The 19251-nt window shown below is 41.5% G+C and overlaps 1 protein-coding gene across 1 annotated transcript in view; it reads left to right on the forward strand.

Moving 5' to 3' along the window:
• The window catches only part of TMEM135 (transmembrane protein 135), a 264465-nt gene that overhangs the window by 15871 nt on the left and 229343 nt on the right, over positions 1 to 19251 (forward strand). The window contains exons 2-3 of the mRNA XM_072134070.1: positions 8317 to 8444; positions 16131 to 16223. Coding sequence (XP_071990171.1) covers positions 8317 to 8444; positions 16131 to 16223 — 221 coding nt within the window. The remainder of the gene's footprint in view (positions 1 to 8316; positions 8445 to 16130; positions 16224 to 19251) is intronic.

The following is a 19251-nucleotide window of genomic DNA, read 5'->3' on the forward strand; positions in this document are numbered from 1 at the left end:
ATGTGTGAAGGAGTCACGGGTGGAGAAGAATCACAATGGGGTGTCCACGTTTTGGCTTGGATCATGTCCTTCAGACCAGATGCAACATCACAGAGCAACCATTGGAGGTATCTTCAGATATGTTGGACATAATTAAGGAGTAGACAGGCCAAAGTGACTCCTCTCTGCCCCCTTGACTCCTTAAAGGTGTGAACACAGAGTAATGCCCAGAATATAGAAGGACATCATTTTGATCTCGATAACGGGTCGTAGACTCAATTCTTCATGGCAGGTCCCCTTTAAATTTTGTTATACATTCATCCGAAATGATAGAATTTACCATATTAGCTTTTTCACCTTCTACGTTTTTTTTTTACTTCTATCCTCTTGATGATTAGCGGTTGTCGATCAGTTTTTGAGGACCTGTTACTTTTCCAGCCAGTCCCTATAACAATAACCATCATGTCCAAATTCTTCAGAAACTAATTTGCTGTTATCGAAAGACTCTCCATCCTGCAATGGCCGAGGTATAAGTTACTATGAAAACAACTTGTCTTCTTTTTTCACACATTCCATCAGAGCCATTACCGTCTCCGCAGTGGAAAACTTTATTTTGTTAGTTTATATTGGATTTAAAAAGCTCCATTCCTTGGAATCACTTGGGAGTCGATGGAACTTTCCTATGGAGTGTATGTGAAGGTCACCGCGCTCAGAGAAATTTAATTTATGGGCGATCTCTGTTGTGACTATTTCTTGAGTAATGGGTCTGTTATCTGCCCTCGTTTTTTCACCAATTAAATTGATGTACGGCCGCGCAGGCAACAGAGCGAGGAGACGCTTTACCTATGATGAAATGGGTAAGAACATAAATTATCTACAATATGTATCTATTTCTCGTTCCTAAGTTACACCATGAGGACAGGCTATCCTTTATATTATTAGGGTTAGGCTCTGTTCCCATCTGCTTCACAATACTGATACTAACCTGACACTAACTGCACGCTACCAAGTTGGTTCAATTCGACTTGTATCATGTGGTTGGGCTTCAATACAGAAAGGGCCTGCTTCTCCCTCTGATGTCACAGCTTGTGATGACCAATTAGACCTGTGCATTTGGGTCATGTGACACTATAGTGCAATGGATCACTTGGCGCCAAATAGCTCCCGTCCACTGCAAAGGTGTAGGCCATCCTTGGTACGTCTTGGATAGTTTCGACTTGGACCAGGTATCATGTGGTTGGGCTTCAATACAGAAAGGACCTGCTTCTCCCTCTGATGTCACAGCTAGCGATGACCAATCAGACCTGTGCATTTGGGTCATGTGACACTATAGTGCAATGGGTCACTTGGCGCCAAATAGCTCCTGTCCACTGCAAAGGTGTAGGCCAACCTTGGTACGTCTTGGATTGTTTCCACTTGAACCGGGTAGCATGTGGTTGGTATTTCACTGCAGAGTTCCAGCCTCTCCTTCTGATGTCATAGCTGGTATTGACCATTTTGGAGAAGTGACACTATAGTACCGGCATGGATCATTTGATGCCATGTCCACGGCAATGTAGATGGCCGACCTAGGTTCAGATTGGGATATTTCTACTGAAATCGGGTATCGTGGTTGTTTTTTCACTGCAGAGAGTTATAGCCTCTCCCTCTGTTGTTAGTTAGTGAAGACCAATCAGAGCTCAGCCACTATGCCACTATAGTACTGCTATGTATCACATGGTATCCAGTCTAAAATGGCTACCTAAAAGCCACTGAAATTTTGCAGGTTTGACTTTAAATGATTGCACTTGGATCAGTTGTCATGTGGTTGATTTTTCACTGCAGGTAGCACCTTCTTCTTCCACTGCAGTCACAGCTAGTGGTGGCCAATCAGAGATGGGCATTTTGGACAATTGAAACTCTAGTACTGCTATGGATCACTTGGTTTCAAGTCTGAAATAGATACCAAAAGCCCCTTGTCCACTGCAATGTACAGGGCCAGTATGGTTCAGCTTCGAATAATCAGTTATCATGTGCAGGGGCACAACTACAGGAGTAGCAGCCATAGCAACTGCTATTGGGAACGCAGTGTTAGGGGGCCCGGCCTTCTACACTAATGAATGAAGGATGGAAATCTTCCACAGTACACACCTGAGTTTGAGTGCATAAATGTGTGTGTATGAGTTCATACAGGTGTTTGGTTATGAGTGTACAAATGTGAATATTTTTTAAAGGGAACCTGTCAACAGGAGCCCATTTTTGGCTCCACCATGTCCCCATATAGATAGTGGCCACTTTGCCAAAGAGTTTTTATAGTAAAACTAGACTTTTCTGAAAAAAAAGATAAGTCAGATGAAAGTTTACCTTTCTGTATGCAGAGCTGTGTCCCCTGGGAGTGGCCAGTGAGAAGTGGGACAGACATGTATGACATGGGAAATGGGAGTTTTTAAAAATTTAAAAATAGATGCATGACAGAGCAATTTCCTGAGGATGAGGGGGGGGGGGGCACTTCTCACTGGCCACTCCCAGGGCACTAGGGACACAGCTTTGCATACAGAAAGGTAAACTTTCATCTAACTTATCTTTTTTTGGAAAAACCCAGTTTTACTATAAAAACTCTTTGGCAATGTGTCTATGGGGACATGGGGGAGCCAGATAAGGGGCTTCTGATGAAAGGTCCCCTTTAAGGGCATGAGGGGCCCCATTCAGAACTACACTATGGGGACATGCCTTTCCTAGTTAAGCCCCAGATCATGTGATTGGTTTGTCACTGCAAAAAGTAGCTGCCTCTCCCTCTGATGTCACAGATGGGAGTGACCAATCAAAGCTGCGCATTCTGGACATGTGGATCATTAGGTGTTTTATTTTGAAATAAGAACTTGTTCCTGGTACAAAGTATTTTCCAAAAGTTGTTAAAATTTGTTAAAACTTTGTGATTGTCGACATAGTCCCTAGTGGGTGAGTGGCCAAATCAAACATGGATGTGTGTTGGAGGGTTGGCCAAGATGGTCATTAAGCATGGCCAGATGTTTGAAGACTTGTTTGCCTTCCATATTTTGACTATATGCTCTGTGCAGTGTGACATCACATTTTTAGGGTTATGTCATAGATCACCTTAAGGAGATCTTGGTAATGGAACCAGATAATGTTGGGTGGTGGTAAAAATTGTCCATTCACTCTTGGTTCAACTAACATTTTACTAATATTGTTTGGATTCCTTATGGCCTACCATTTCTTGTAGATAAGTGCTGACATCATGGTTCTTGCCACAGCCATTTTTGACCCCAATCACGCTTTTAGGTGCCACCAAAACCATATATTCCATTAGAAAGGATATTTTTTCTTATCTGCCCATGTGTATTGTTCCATGCTTATCTCTAAATCTCATCCACAGTAGTAAGGCTTGTTATTATGTATGAGAAGACACTTGGCTGTCGTTCACATGTCTCTAGGAACTCTAACAGGTGGTTTTCTAGAATAACCCCTCTCCATGATTCCTAGTGGTTGCAGTTGCTATGAGCCATATTGGCCCTCAACAGCTAACAAAATATATTGAATATCCCAAACATTAACAAGGTATGCACTTGAAAATAGAGAAATTGAGATGTTCATAGCTTGTAAGATGTTGATTTATGGTAACCATGTGTCAAATGGCCTTGAACATGGCGTTGTCTGCACCTTCTATTCAGTTCCTTGAAGGTTAGCCCCCATCTCGTTGCTATATAAGAGGGAACATGGATTGTGAACTATGATTTGTGGATATGTAGGGTGTGGGGAGGTCATCTGTTGCTTTTCATGAGATCCTTTGCCAGATCCTTTAAAAAGATTAAGGAACCTTACAGATTTCCTTTAACTGCTAGGGGTCAAACTGATCAGATTTCTAGCAATCGCAAAATCGGGGGTCCACAAGTTCTCCCAAGGTCTTGATTGATTGAATTGAATGCTGGTGTATGTGCATGACTGGTCCTTTATTCACCCCTGTAGGATAACTATCTCTTGCCACCCAGTAGAAGTGATAAGAGTCCTGGTCAAGCATGTTCACCAGCGTATGACTATTAGGACCCCCCACCAATCAGGTGGACAGGGAATAGCATTTAAACTTCGTTTATGAGTATTCCTCAGCCTTAAAGGTGGAGGGGGACCAGGTGTCATCCCACCACAGTCAACTATCGATTGCCTATCTGGAGGAGCCAGTTTAGGACACAGCTCTGCAAAATATGTTGGTGCAATATTTTAGATAAAATTAATTTAGGGACCACTGATCCGGCATGGGACATGACTCCCATGCGCTATCAGGGTATAGGATTAGGTTAGATGATAACATTACAACTGCCCCTGACCTAGTCTTACTCTACGTGAAGATGTCTGATAAGGTGAACTCAACTCTATTGAAGTAGATGACAAAGGTCACAGATGATGACATCACCGAGGCCACCAAATCTTTGAGCTAGGTAAATATATTATACGTGGCCAGACATTACAGACCTGAAGCATCAGCTTCAATTTGGACTTGTCAGAATCACAGACTTTGGTTTAGGAAGGGACCTTGCTGGGTCACACTGGACCATCCTCTGACAGCTCTCCACCCTTTAGCTACCACCACTCATCATTTATAAGACCTTGCATTAGATAATGCCACCTTCTTTTCAGTGCAAAGTCAGGCAAAAAACTGGTGCAAAGGCTTTAATAAATGTGGGCAAAAGGTTCGCTACTTAAAGATGGCTTCCGTCTTTTGAGACATTAACCCCTTAAGGACCAGGCCCTTTTTCGTTTTTGCATTTTTATTTTTCACTTCCCACTTTCAAAAATCTATAACTTTTTTATTTTTCCATGTACAGAGCTGTGTGATTGTCTTATTTTCTGCGTAACAAATTGCACTTCGTAGTGATGGTATTAAATATTCCATGCCGTGTACTGGGAAGCGGGAAAAAAATTCTAAATGCAGTGAAAATGATGAAAAAACACATCTGCGCCATTTCTTGTGGGCTTGGTTTTTACAGCTTTCACTGTGCGCCCCAAATGACAGGTCTACTACATTCATTGGGTCAATACGATCACAGGGATACCAAATTTGTATAGGTTTTATATTTTTTTCATGCATTTACAAAAATTAAAACCTCCTGGACAGAAAAAAAATTCTTCATTTTAGAGTGTTCTTGCGCTAATAACTTTTTCATACTTTAGTGTACAGAGCTGTGGTTGGTGTCATTTTTTGTGACTTCTGATGACGTTTTCAATGCTTTTAATTTTAGGACTGTGCGACCTTTTGATCACTTTTTATAGAATTTTTTCTATTTTTCAAAATGGCAATTTGTGACTTTGGGCGCTATTTTCCGCTACGGGGTAAAACGCAGTGAAAAATGGTTATTATATTTTGATAGATCGGGCATTTTCGGACGCGACGATACCTAATATGTTTACGATTTAAAGGGGGGTGATTTGAATTTTTATGTTTTTTTAAATAATTTTTTTTTTTTTACTTTTTTTAATTTATTTTTTTAACTATTTTTCAGACTCCCTAGGGTACTTTAACCCTATGTTGTCTGATTAATCCTACCATACACTGCCATGCTACAGTATTGCAGTATATGGGGATTTTGCATACCATCTATTACAATGTGCAGATCGCACATTGTAATAGATAGCCTCGATCATGATAGCCTCGGATCTTTGTGTGATCCCAGGCTGTCATGGCAATGGATCGCCGCTCTCCGGTGACGTCACGGGGAGTGACGATCGGAGCCAAGATGGTGGCGCCCACGCGCCGCCGGCTCTTTAATGCCGCCGGCAGCTTCAAAGGGTTAACACCCGTGATCGGTGCAAGCACCGATCGCGGGTGTTAGCGACGAGCGTTTGCTTCATTATGAAGCAAATGCCTGGTGAGTATGAAGAGGGCTAAGCCCGTGAGCCCTCTTCATACTCCCCCATGGGCAGCAAGACGTAAGGGTACGTCTTATTGCGCTATGGGGTTAAGGTCCCAACATTCTCTGATTAACCAATCAGTTTAGGTAACTTCTCCTACTATATTAAAGTCCTTCAAAAAGGACAGTGCTAACAAACATACAATAAACAGGAATATACATAAAATGAAAAAAAACTGTTTGCTTAAATAAAAGGGATTGAAAAAGAACAACATTACATGACCTTATAAGCAGAAATACACAATCAATCTATCCGCTATAGAATGACAATTTGATATGGTCGGGAAGCGTTCTCCTTACAGAGAGTTTGCCAATAAAGGCCGCTTTTTAGGCTTGTGGAGACTTATAATTATTGATGCTCCACTAGTGGATTCTGGGATAATATGCAAATACGTTTTCAAGGATGGGATAAGGAAAACCTCACCTATTTTAACTCCCTTGTAAGGCAGATCCCTTGACATCAAGCATGACCTTCAGGAAGCCTAATGACGTGATGCGGGATTAAAACCAAACCAGTATGACTATTCGAGAAGGAACAGACTCCCAACTGTTTCGACCCAACTGGGAATGACTTAAATGTTGAAACTAATGGGTTATTATTCCTGTTTTCATGTCTCATGTGATGTGTCGAATTTGCTAAAAAGATAGGTAATGCAAATCAAATCTGAGAGTGGATTTCACTGAAGTTTTTTGGGGGAAATTCTGCCATGTGAATTTGTCCTATATGCTTCTGTGTGGTCAAATTTTTATTAAAAAAAAACAAATATGGTGTAAAGTACCACCCTGTACTGTAATAAAATACTCCCCAACATGAGGCATTTTCCCCCCATAACCTTCCGGTATTAGCCGGAGAAAATATGGTGTCACAATTTTTGTATCCAAAAATATGAGAAATGTCTTCCATCCATCAGCCGTATGGCGCGTGTATCATATACCATGTTATACCATTCTGCTGCCTCTATATTTATACACTTGGAAGTGGTTTTGTTGGGCTGGACATCTGGTCGGGGCTTGACATTTGGTCTCCCCTGAGCGGTGCTGATGAGTATGAGCCACATTCTTCGGGATCTGGGATATTTTATAGGACAAGGCTCATTGCACTGTAGGAATGGAGAGATTCACTCTACAACCACAAAGAGATTGTCCTAACATTACAAGCTCTACCCTATCCACAAGATAGGGTATAACAAGCTGATTTGTGAGGGCACGTCTTCTGGGACTCCCATCAATCACGAGAACAGAACCTGCAGAAATCTGGAGAATGGGGGTTCTGTGCTTTACTAACTGTTTGAGTGGCTGGTTACGCATGCGTCATGCCACTCCATGAAATTTTTATGGGACAGTCTAAGAATGCTGTGCAAGGCTATATACATCCTGGGGCTCCTCCCAGTTGTAATAACAGGACCCCATTTCTCTAGACTGTTGGCAGTCCCGTGGGGATCCCAGTAATTGAGTCCTCATAGATAATCTTGTTAACCCCTATCCTGTGGAGGGTGAATAAATGCTGTTGTCTTGCCACAATAGGTTACCTGCCACCCACCAGATAGGGGTCCTAATAGGGTTATACCACCAGAAGCTGGTCACACATGTGCCCACTGCTGTATTCATGACGGAGATGGCAGAGTGTAGTCCTCAGATATTTCAGAGTCTGTATCATAGACAGTAAATGGAGTGGCTCCACACAGCTTTATCTATTGGACGATCTATGAGGATACAACGATCCACAAGCTACCGGTATTTCCTATCCTGTCTCCGTCTGGAGAAAACAAGATTTAATCACCAGAGGCGACGGGACTTTTTTACTATAAGAATTGTCAATCTGTGGAATAGCCTGCCTCAGGCGCTAGTCACAGCAGGGACAGCAGAGAGCTGTCTGCCTTTTTACACTTAAATAACATTGATGGTTATGATATATAGAATTGTTATCCCTAAATCCCTTCCGCATCCAATTCTTTTCCCTTCCTTGGTTGAACTTGATGGACATGTCTTTTTTCAACCGTATAAACTATGATATGTGTTGTGACCAGACAACCCCTGAAATGGGTCTTCAGCGTTGGTCGATCCCTACTTTTGGAATTGGAAAAGTTCCTTATAATTAAAATAAGCAGGTTGCAAAATGTCCTTATGGTGTGATCTCCAGTGATCATTATTAATCTGTGCTGAAACTGAGAAGTGTTCAGTTTCTCTCCAGCACCACCACTGGTGAAACTAAGTATTACACACTACTCATTCAAATCAGTGGGATGTCCTCCAGTGTAATAGACTTCTTCTTCTCTAGTCAGCAAAGACATATCACTGTCATTGCTTTAATAGATATTTTGGACAGGACAGACTTCCTAAAAAAAAATCACTGTAACTCATTGACTTTTTGTAATTTTTGAATTTTTATAATTTTTTTTTTCTCTGTGTTAATTATACTCTTTGTTTTATAACGCAGGTAGCAGCAATCCTCCGGAGGAGAAAATTAGATTACTACTTGTACAGATTACTTCCCGAATTCCTGAGGTCCACGTCCTTCTTAACTGCAAATGGAAGCCTCTATATTGCCTTTTTCTGTATATTAAGGTCAGTGATCTCCAATCTTGTTATAATTGGGGACCAGAATTATTTTCCAGGGACAGGTGGGGGTGTCTATACAGTAATTTGTAACTGGTTTATACCAGCTTCAATGGACACCCCCCTCGACCCTATAGAGCCAGGAATCTTTTGAACACCCCCCACCCTTCATTGCTTATGTCTGTAATTAAAACTACACTTTTTTTGTGTGTAGGAAACCAGATTAAATAAAACTAAATTAAATTAAACTCAACCTGTCTCAGGTTCCCCCCGGGGGCTTATTTACCTCCGATTCTGTATCTGGGACTGGAGCTTTATAATAACGGCAAGCGACCCATTGGTGGATCCAGATTACAGCACTGCCGAGACTCGCCCGATTCCTATATCTGCTAATAACTATAAAAATGTGCAATTTAAACGAGGTAATAGGCAATTTCCCATTGGCCTCCTGAAATCCTGCTTTGAAGGGAGTTTTTGGTTACACCTGGAATCAATTATCCCAAAATTCAGATGAGGGAATGTAAATGGAGACGTGAATGGCCCTGTTATCCTGCAAGCCCTATGTTTATTTATACTGTATAACGGATTGTAGATTGCAGTGTGTTTGAATTAAAGGGGATGTCAGGTTGGAGACAACTCCTTTTAAAAAGTCAGTCTGTGGAGCAACTGCTAATTTTCCTGGATTGTACTTCCGGCATCCCCCATGTTGATTGGAAAGCTATGGCCGGTGATGCTTTATCCTGTAGAAGAGGGAGAACCCAACGGAGGCACCCTCCTCACCCTCCTAAGTTGGAACTAGAATGGTGCCAAATGCAAAGTTATTAGAGGCACCCTCCTCTTTACCATTCTCAGCCCTGAATTTCAATACAATAGAGCTTTCCCCTTGGAGTGGATCTTGGTTTCACAGAGAAAGAACCCAAACAGAAGGTTTCCCACTGGAAATAAGTTGAAACTATAATGGAACAAGCTCTTTAGAGCTACTGGCAGGGGTGTCAGAGACAGAGGATTGTCTATGTCTCTTTATGTATTTAGAAATTTTGATAAAAACAACTTTCCCCTACTGTGCATCAGTAATTGTACCTAAAGGCATATGAATATGGTCAACCAAGGTAGTTAGAAGTAAAGGAAGGGGGAGCAGCATGTTAGACACCCTGATCACTAAAGTGCTTCTCCAAGGGCATGGGGGCATCTATTCCACTCTAGGTGTTCTACCACTGTGGCTACTAAGGTTGTGGCAGGGTTCTTTATCTGGTTGGTACTGCTTCTTAATCTTCTGGCTGGGATCATGTATTGTCTCCATTCCTATTGGTGGCCATTGTGCGGAACAGGCAACCAGATGGTGGAATATTCTAAGTTCTAGGTGTAAGCTGTGAGCTTAAAGGTGACCCCTGTAGGTCACCAGCAGGCAACAGATCAAAGCCAGAAGCTGTGTAGCAGGAAAATCTGAGGTGCTAAAGTACCCAGCAGACTTCCACTATTGTTTTATGGACACTAGGTGAAACCCAGGAGCACTTGGCACTTTGGTGACCTCCACAGTTGTTTGATGGATACTAGGTGAAACCCAGGAGCACTTGGGCTCCTCTGTTCGTTGGTGACCTACACTCTTCTTTAATGGACACTAGGTCAAACCCAGGAGCATTGTTCTTTGGTGGACACCAGCTAAAATCTAGGACCACTTGGGCTCCACTGATCTTTGGTATCCTCCACTCTTCTTCAATGGACACTGAGTGAAACCCAGGAGCACTTGGGCTCCACTGTTCTTCAGGGACCTCCACTCTTCTTTAATGAACACTAGGTGAAACCCAGGAGCACTTGGGCTCCACTGTTCTTTGCTGACCTCCACTCTTCTTTAATGAACACTAGGTGAAACCCAGGAGAACTGTTCTTTGGTGGACACCAGCTGAAATCCAGGAGGCCTTGGGCTTTTCAGCAAGGTGAGGCCCTTCGGGGACACAGAGGGTTGGGGAGTGCTTTTTAAGAGTGGGCCATGGGATGGACGCATCCCTGTGCACTTTTTGTGTGACAAGCTGCAATTTTATTTCCTTTTACACAGTGTTTATATTTCTATATGTGGGTCCATGCATTTATCTTTTGCAGCAAAGATGACTTGTCCATGTTGCACGCAACCTTAATTTTATCCCTCTACATAGTTACCAATACATGTAATCCAGGACATATGTCCCAATAACAAAGTACTTAAACCATAACTACATCTAATTGCAACCATCTTTGTGTTACTTAGAAGTAATCGGAGCAGACAATCTTCCAATGAATAGGCCGAGTGTGCAGGTCAGAGCCTCAACACTCAACTCGATTGTTTTCCAATGTAACTACAAATAAACAGATCGGAGCATTATATGGAACAGGCTCCGAAGTCATAACAGCCCATTAACAGGATCAAAATCATATCTCACGCAAAGGAAGGATTAGGGAGGGGAAGGGCGAACTGAGACAGGGGCTCACTGATCATATAACCTGTTATTATAGGTTGAGCCTCTAAGATGTTACTGAATGTCGCTCCAGTTTATTGGAGTAGGATTATAAATTCCGATGTGGACAAGTCTATGCTCCCAACTGTTCCATATGTTTTTGGCCAAGTATATGAGCAGAACCCATTGGAGAAAAGTAACTTAAAAAATTTAAATTAGGTTTGTGGTACAGTTATCCTAGTGATCTATAGGAATCCCCTGGTTGTTAGGATCATTCCTGGTAATCTGGTGGTTGTAGGACATCCCCAGAGACCTTTTTGGCTTAGAGGACTACTTTGGTAAGATTGTGGATTAGAGTGCATCCATGGTAACTTTTGTGGTTTATAGGACATCCCTGGTGATAACTGTGGTTTAGAGAATGTCCTTGGTGACATTGTAGCTTAGACATTGTAGTTTTCGCGCCAGATTCAAGCATACAACTATCACCCCCGGACCAACCGTCCTCTACCTGCTTTGGGTTTTACACCCAACCTAAGTTCTACCACCTCGGTGCATAAGTATCCACCACAGACCAGATGAAACGCGTAGTCCTTTTACCATAAAAAAAAACTTAACCTTGAACCATACACCCTCTGTCGGACCTATTCGGGCAGCGCGTCTTATACAAACCCGGGTTTTTCTAAACTCCATATCTATGTGATCTCCTAAAGTAGAATGATTTTGTAATTTTATGGAATCCCTGGTGACATGTTGACATAGAGGACATCCCTAGTAACACAGAGGTTTGGAGGACATCTCTGGTTAAATAGTGGTTTAGGTGGTATCCCTTGTGATAAAGAAGTTTAGAGGACTTGCCGGGTTACCCGGAGTTTTAGAGGACAGCTTAAGTGAGCTAAAGGTTTAATGCTCATCCCTGGTGACCAAGGGATTTGAAAAATTAAAGATTAATCTTTGGATCTTTGGTGTCTTAGGGGACAAAACTAATGACCCACTTTTTCATAGGAGATCCATAGTGAATGTGATATAGAGGACCTAGAGCTTTAGCAGGCATCCTAGTTGAGAAAGTGGTTAATAGGAGGAACATGAAGACTCGCTGTCTTTAGGTCCCAGAATGTAGTCCCAGTCTGTTAAAAGTTTCAAAAAGATGATCTTCGTTACCGCACTCCTCAGATTCTATGAGACTCTTTTAGTTCTTAAGACGGACAGTTCTGCTGCTTTGTCTTTAGTAGGAGGGCAGTAGAGTCCTTCTCCTATATCTGAAATGAAAGACTCTACTTCTATGCCAGATTCTCCCAAGGCCATTAATTCCATGACCTCTAGAAACCCCCTAAGAATGCAAAAATCAAGTGTTTCCTATGTTACTTTTATATTTTCACTTATTTTTAGGTTTAGTGTCCCTTTAAATCTTTATGGATGGAAGTGTAGACTTTGTGATGTTCTATTCCTTAAGTATCGTGGTTGTAGCCATTAGGTACAAGTAATAAAATTTAGATAAATCTTCCAGAAGCAGGAAACCCAGGGCCTGTGCCTTCTACATTGAACCAGATGATTAAGATACATCTGTTTTCCTAGTTACACCGTGTAACGCACTTGATAAAGTGGTAATTCAATATGCTTCCTTTCACCAATCTCCCGCTTCACGATCATTCACCTTGGCCAACGACGTCAACTGATTGATTGGCATCTCTCGAATAAAGAAATAATCAATATCAGGAGACCCTGGAATGGCGGAGGCTCGGAAAATGGCTTCGAAAATTCCGAGTAAAGTCTGTGGCTCAGCACATAATGAAGAGCAGCTGCCAAGGATTAGGGATTGTGAGTGCATGGAGACCTATAGCGTGCCTGCACCTCTTTACTTAGTCTACAGGATTTCTCTCCGGTCCAGGGGAACTTACTAGACCCTTCACAGCTCCCACTGCCACACTCTACTTCAGATTTTTTAACCTTTCCTCGCATATTTTATTAAATGCATGACGGAATGAAATATGAGGTATTAAGAAAACATGGCTGCGATATGTTTAAGATGAAGTCAGAATATAGTTAAAGGGGGATTTGGAGACACAACGTGGAATTATAGAATTGTATATTTTATAAAGAAACAATGAATGGGGCTTCAATTACAGAAACGGCAATGGGGAGGGGCTTCTGATGTAACCAGATGCCAGATATAGACCGGGGTGTGATCTTAATAATTTTTTTATGACTTCTCACATTGTATGTGCCATAACATATATACAAACGGAGATTTTTGTAGCACTAATTTAATAGGACGAGGCTGTGATATAAAAATTAGTCATACGGGACAGTAGGGCAGTCTGATTTTTTTTTTTTTTTGCTCTGCGTTTTTATGATGCATTACTTTCAGAGATTATAGGCATCAATACAGAACTTTTACACCAGTTCTCGTTGATGATGAGAAAATAGTTCGTCATGATGAAGAGAAAGGCAGAAAGGATGTTAAAGGAAACCTACCACTGCTCGCATGATGAAATCATGTGAGCAGACCACCCGGTAGGCTACTTAATGCTGATGCCGGCACATAGTTTTGTTAGGCTCGGCAAACTTTACTTTAGCTAAAAAAACTATTTTCTTACATATTTAAATGAGCCCTCCGGTGCTACCCTGCGCCATCTTCAAGCTGGCGGTGGCTTCCGATGTTTAATTATTCCTCCTTCAGGTGCCGAGAGCCGTGACGTCACCATGCTCTCGGCACCTATCGCGCATGCGCAGACACTAAGTCTCGCACAGCCGGCCGGCGATAGGTGCCGAGAGCTTGGTGACGTCACGGAGGAATAATTAAACATCGGAAGCCATCGCCAGCCCGAAGATGGCGCAGGGTAGCACCGGAGGGCTCATTTAAATATGTAAGAAAATAGTTTTTTTTAGCTAAAGTAAAGTTTGCCGAGCCTAAAAAAACTATGTGCCGGCATCAGCATTAAGTAGCCTACCGGGTGGTCTGCTCGCATGATTTCATCATGCGGGCAGTGGTAGGTTTCCTTTAAGGATCTGCCTATACAGGAAAAGGGCAGAAAGTACAAAAATAAGAAAAAACTACTATTACGAGGTACTATTTGTGTTTAGTTAATTTACCAGAAGAGGAGGGAAGGCAGTACTATCTGTGCCTGCATTATATACCAGGAGAGAATGGAAGATGATATTATCTGGGCCTATATCATATTCCAGGAGAGAATGAAAGCCAGTACTATCTGTGCCTGTATCATTTACCAGGAGAGAAGGGAAGACAGTACTATCTGTGCCTGCATTATATACCAGGAGAGAATGGAAGATGATATTATCTGGGCCTATATCATATTCCAGGAGAGAATGAAACACAGTACTATCTGTGTCAATATCATTTACCAGGAGAAAAGGGAAGACAATACTATCTGTGCCTGCATCGTATACCAGGGGAGAAACGAACCTTTGCTAAGTGAAATGGGTTAAGAGTATAACATTTTTAAGAAGACATGATAAGACATGATAATAAAATGATGATGATTATAAGACATTGTAATAAAACAAAAGCAGTACTAACCGTGCCTACATCATTTACAGTGGGAAGTAGCACTATCTGTACATATATCAGTTATAAGGAGAGAGGGAGACTATATTTACTTATGTAATGTCTTATATTTTTTGTATATGTAACCAATTATTTGTAAACTGCTATGGAATATGATTTTGTTATAGAAATAAAGATTTATTATTCCATAATTTATAAGGAGATGGGGAAGTAGCGTTAGTAGCATCTGTATCTACATCACTTATAAAGAGAGAACGGGATCTGTACCTATATTATACCTATAAGGAAATTTATATTTATATATTTATATTTGTATTCATTTATAAGGAGAGAAAGTGGTATAGTACTATCTGTACCTAATTTTATAAGGAGAGGGAGGCAGTACTGTCTGTGCCTACATCATTTATAAGGAGAAAAAGGGATACAGTACTATCTGTTCCTACATCATTTATAAGGAGAGAAAGGGATACGGTACTATCTGTTCCTACATCATTTATAAGGAGAGAAAGGGATACAGTACTATCTGTTCCTACATCATTTATAAGGAGAGAAAGGGATACAGTACTATCTGTTCCTACATCATTTATAAGGAGAGAAAGGGATGCAGTACTATCTGTACTTTTCTTATTTATGAGGAAAGAAAAGGATACAGTACTATCTGTACCTATATTATTTATAAGAGAGGGAGGTAGCATCATCTGTATCTACATCATTTATAAGGAGTAAGAGGGAGGCAGTACTGTCTGTGCCTACATCATTTATATGGAAAGTGCGGGCTGCAGTACTGTCTGTGCCTACGTCATTTATAAGGAAAGAGAGGGAGGGAATAGTATCTGAACCTACATCATTTATATGGAAAGTGCGGGCTGCAGTACTGTCTGTGCCTACGTCATTTATAAGGAAAGAGAGGGAGGGAATAGTATCTGAACCTACATCATTTATACTGATAGAAAAGGATACAGTACTGTCTGTACATGTATTATTTATAAGGAAAGAAAGGGAGGTAGTATTATGTGTACCTACATCATTTCTGAGGAGAGAGAGGAATACAGTACTATCTGTACCTATATCATGTGTAAGGAAAGAAGAGGCAGGCAGCACAATCTCTACTTACCTGGCTAATAAGGAGAGAGGTTTGTCTGCATAACATGTAACTACATCATTTACAGAATAAGACAAGGAAACAGAATTTGTGCCTACTTAAAGGGGTTTTCCATCATCAACATTTATCCCCCATCCACAGTTTATAAATGTCTGACTGTGGAGGAGACTATCCCTTTTTTTTAGGCCATTTGACAGTCAGGACCTGATTGGTTGATCATTCTCTTCTAATAACTACCGTCTGTAGTTTCGACACACACACACATATATTGCTTTTGGCTTTAATTATTGTTTTTATCACATTCCTTTATTTACGCCATATAATCAAGAAATACCGCCCCTTTAATAAACTTTCGACAATCCCCCTTCGGAAGAAAGGATGGAGAACATAAAGTGCACAGCGATTGTTCTGGGTCCAGGCTGTAAAGAGCCCTGTTTACAGACATGGCTTCATACAAAGAACCATTGTTTCGGGAGAAATGACCTGCATCCCTGGCCGACCTATGAAAACCAGCGTTGCATATGGTTTTTAACCCATTCCCTCTCGATTGTTTTGCTTCTGTCCATTGTAACATCATCTGCTGTCTGGGCAATGGGGGTGAGTAATAAATGTACTATATTAATCATAATTCTCTATTACAGGAGGATTCTGGGAAAATTCTACTTCTGGACACCTGGGTTTTGGGCTGCATTGCCTGCGTCCTATGTCGCTATATTGATTGAAAGGAAAAGCAGGTAATTTAAAAAAAGATTTTTTTTTTACAAGATAAATAATATAAAAAAAAAATCACATATGTTCTAAACACATTGGGGTTCTAGTTGACCATGGCAACCAATCAGAGCTCAGCTTTCATTTTCCCCACAACTGTTTATGAAACTAAAGCTGAGCTCTGATTGGTTTCCATGGGCAACTAGAACAGTTTTCCATCAAACACTTCTGGTAAATCTCCCCCAATGTATTGGTGATGGTTATCTTATGGGAAGTTCATTTACTTAAAGGGGTTGTCTGATTATTTCAAAAATTTAGCAGGTGGGCTGGGGAAGGGCTATTACAAAAAATAAACCTTTACTCCCCTCCTTCAGCATTACCAATTTCATGTGCCATGGTCCGTCAGAGCCATGCCCCTATTTGTTTACAGCGACACAGCAGCTTGTCTCCGGCAACTTCTAGTGACTTGGGACGCCCACCCATCCCCATGTCCCAGTGCTATAGCAGGTGCTACTCCTGGAGCGCTGGCGGAGTTGAGTAAAGGTTGATTTCTTTTAAAAGTCCTCCCCAGCCCACCTTCTAAATCTAGTTGGACAACTTCTTTAAGTTATATATTATCATTATTATGGATATTTATCAAGTGATTAACCAGCCCTGCTACTTGGAGACCTGTTTTGTACTGTGTGCAGATCCTCTATTCTTCTTTATTTACATCTCTGAGCACTGCTAAATAGGGGGAGCTACAGTAGCACAGCAGGACTCCTCGTCGTCCACCCTATTTTCCCAGTCTATCCATACTGACAGAGGCTGGGAAAATATATATAGAGAGAGATCACATGGACGTCCTGGAACAGAGACTGCAGCTTTGTTTGTGTGTGTATATGCAGAGGGCAGCATGCTGAGAACAGGGAAATGCTGAAGGTTTCAAAGAAACCAAAGTTACAGGGACATATACATGCAAAGACCTCACTAATGAAATATTTTTATTGGAAAGTGACCAACTCCTTTAAGTCAGTGACCCCCAAAAGTCTACATAACCAATCATGACCAACCTTCGGGTTGGAGGTGTGCCCACACTGCCATTGCTCTTTTTTTTTGCTTAATCTTGATTGGCTCTAAAGTGAGCTGCCCACCCAGTCACCTGATTCCTCCTTTTTTGAGGTGCCAAATCTTTTGTGGTTCTTACCACAATATTATTAGGGATTTGAATAGAGTGGAGGACTGCCATGGCTAATTCCCAATTATAAATCTATGGGATTGGCACAGTCACTGTAACATGAGGACTTTTGAACATTTTCTTCTATGGACATAGAAGATCAATTTCTTGATAAGTTCAATTTCATAAGAATTTTTTCAATGCTTTCCCACTGACAAGCCTGGAAACCAACACAGCAGCCAATAACTTGAAGAAGTGGTTTATTTGGAAACTGTGGTATAGTTTCTACTTATAGGGTAGTACAGGACACCTTTAATAACCATAAATGTGACTTTTTCCACCTCCATGATGTAGAGTGCTGGTCATGTATACATAGAGGAGGTTTAGGCACCGCTCCAGCATCCTCCACTGACACAACAGCTCATGATAGAATGTGAGGACCCAACAGGTGCTCCTTGTAATGTGGGAGCGGTTTCTCAAATAGCCAAGATCCGCTCGCTCAGCGTTTCCTTACTCTTCCCAAGCGTTGGGTGTCTCTTTCATTGAGATTCGGGAGGATTGCTGTGAATACTTGAGAAAGACATCTGTCTCCCGTTACCACGTCTTGGTGGCATCTGCCTCTGGTCCACCAGCTGTAGCAGATAGTAAGCTATTTATTGCAAATGGCTTGGCATGTGTTAATTTGCCCTCATAAGTGTTATTATCTGCTCTTGGCCTGCTGACCAACTCTGCTTTGTGAGTGTCAGTCAAAGAAAGACAAAGTATAGTCAGATACAAGAACATACGTGAGACAGGTTTTGTAGATCATCAAATCACGTAAACCTTCAGTCCTTCAGGATCGGAGTCCTGTTTGTAAGTTCCATGACTTTCCTGGTCCAGTGCTCATTATCGTGGACAGAGGTCCAAGTGTTGCACAAGAAGAACTAACCAATATGTTGTCACCAATCATCTTCATTCGAGACCATGACAAAAATAATCACCAGAAAGTCTTTAGGACACGACATTTCCCTCATGTGGGACTATGGCAGTCATCCTATATGATTATTTTTTTGGGCGTCTTTAAAGAACCTGAGCCATAGGGCTACAACATTTTGGTACAACATTTGGCAGGCACTTACATATCCAGTACCTGAGCCTTAACGAGCTAGAAGAACCAAGTCCCATCCTTCTGCTTCTTATTGGTTTTGAAGAACATAGGACCATTTAAAACTGACCATTGGACCAATTTTTAGGAGCTCCTAGAAATGGGCAGTACCAATAATTGTTCTGTGCAACAGAATAATGGCGCCATAGTTTGGCAATATTATACACCTAAGGCTCCTCTTCCCTCAACAACCCAGTTGCTCTGATATCTTGTTTGGTGTACCTGCCCCATGGAGCTCCACCATGTCTATGAGAAAGCTGGAGGTAGACAAATGATGAACTTCTACTACATCAATTACTCCCTACTTACTCCCCTTTATGGCTTGGTCTTGGTAGTATCTGTTGTGGCCTTTGTGGGGTCCTGCTGCAGGTTTTTCATTGTCTGTGCCCCCGGTCAAACACATGAACGGGGCCTCGGGTTGGAATCCGTTCATACCACATGAGTGCAGATGTTCCGCCATCCCGCATGCATTGGAATTCATTTTAATAAACTTTTGTAGTATTTCATATGTCCAATATAAAATATCTGGACGACCTGTTTATTATTTTTTATTACATACTTTATTAATCTCTGCCATTTCCCCTCCTTTGATCATCACTTATTTTATCTCTTTCCATCACGCTCGGCCCTCTCCTCCCGTGTATCCATGTGCTCGTTGACTTTACAGACTTTTTATGACTGTGTCTGTCTTCTCCTCCTTCTTGGCGTTATCACTTTTTCTCAAATTTTTTTCAGATTTTCCTTCAGTAACCCC

Source organism: Engystomops pustulosus, chromosome 2, assembly GCF_040894005.1.
Source record: "Engystomops pustulosus chromosome 2, aEngPut4.maternal, whole genome shotgun sequence".
NCBI classification, from domain to species: Eukaryota; Metazoa; Chordata; class Amphibia; order Anura; family Leptodactylidae; genus Engystomops; species Engystomops pustulosus.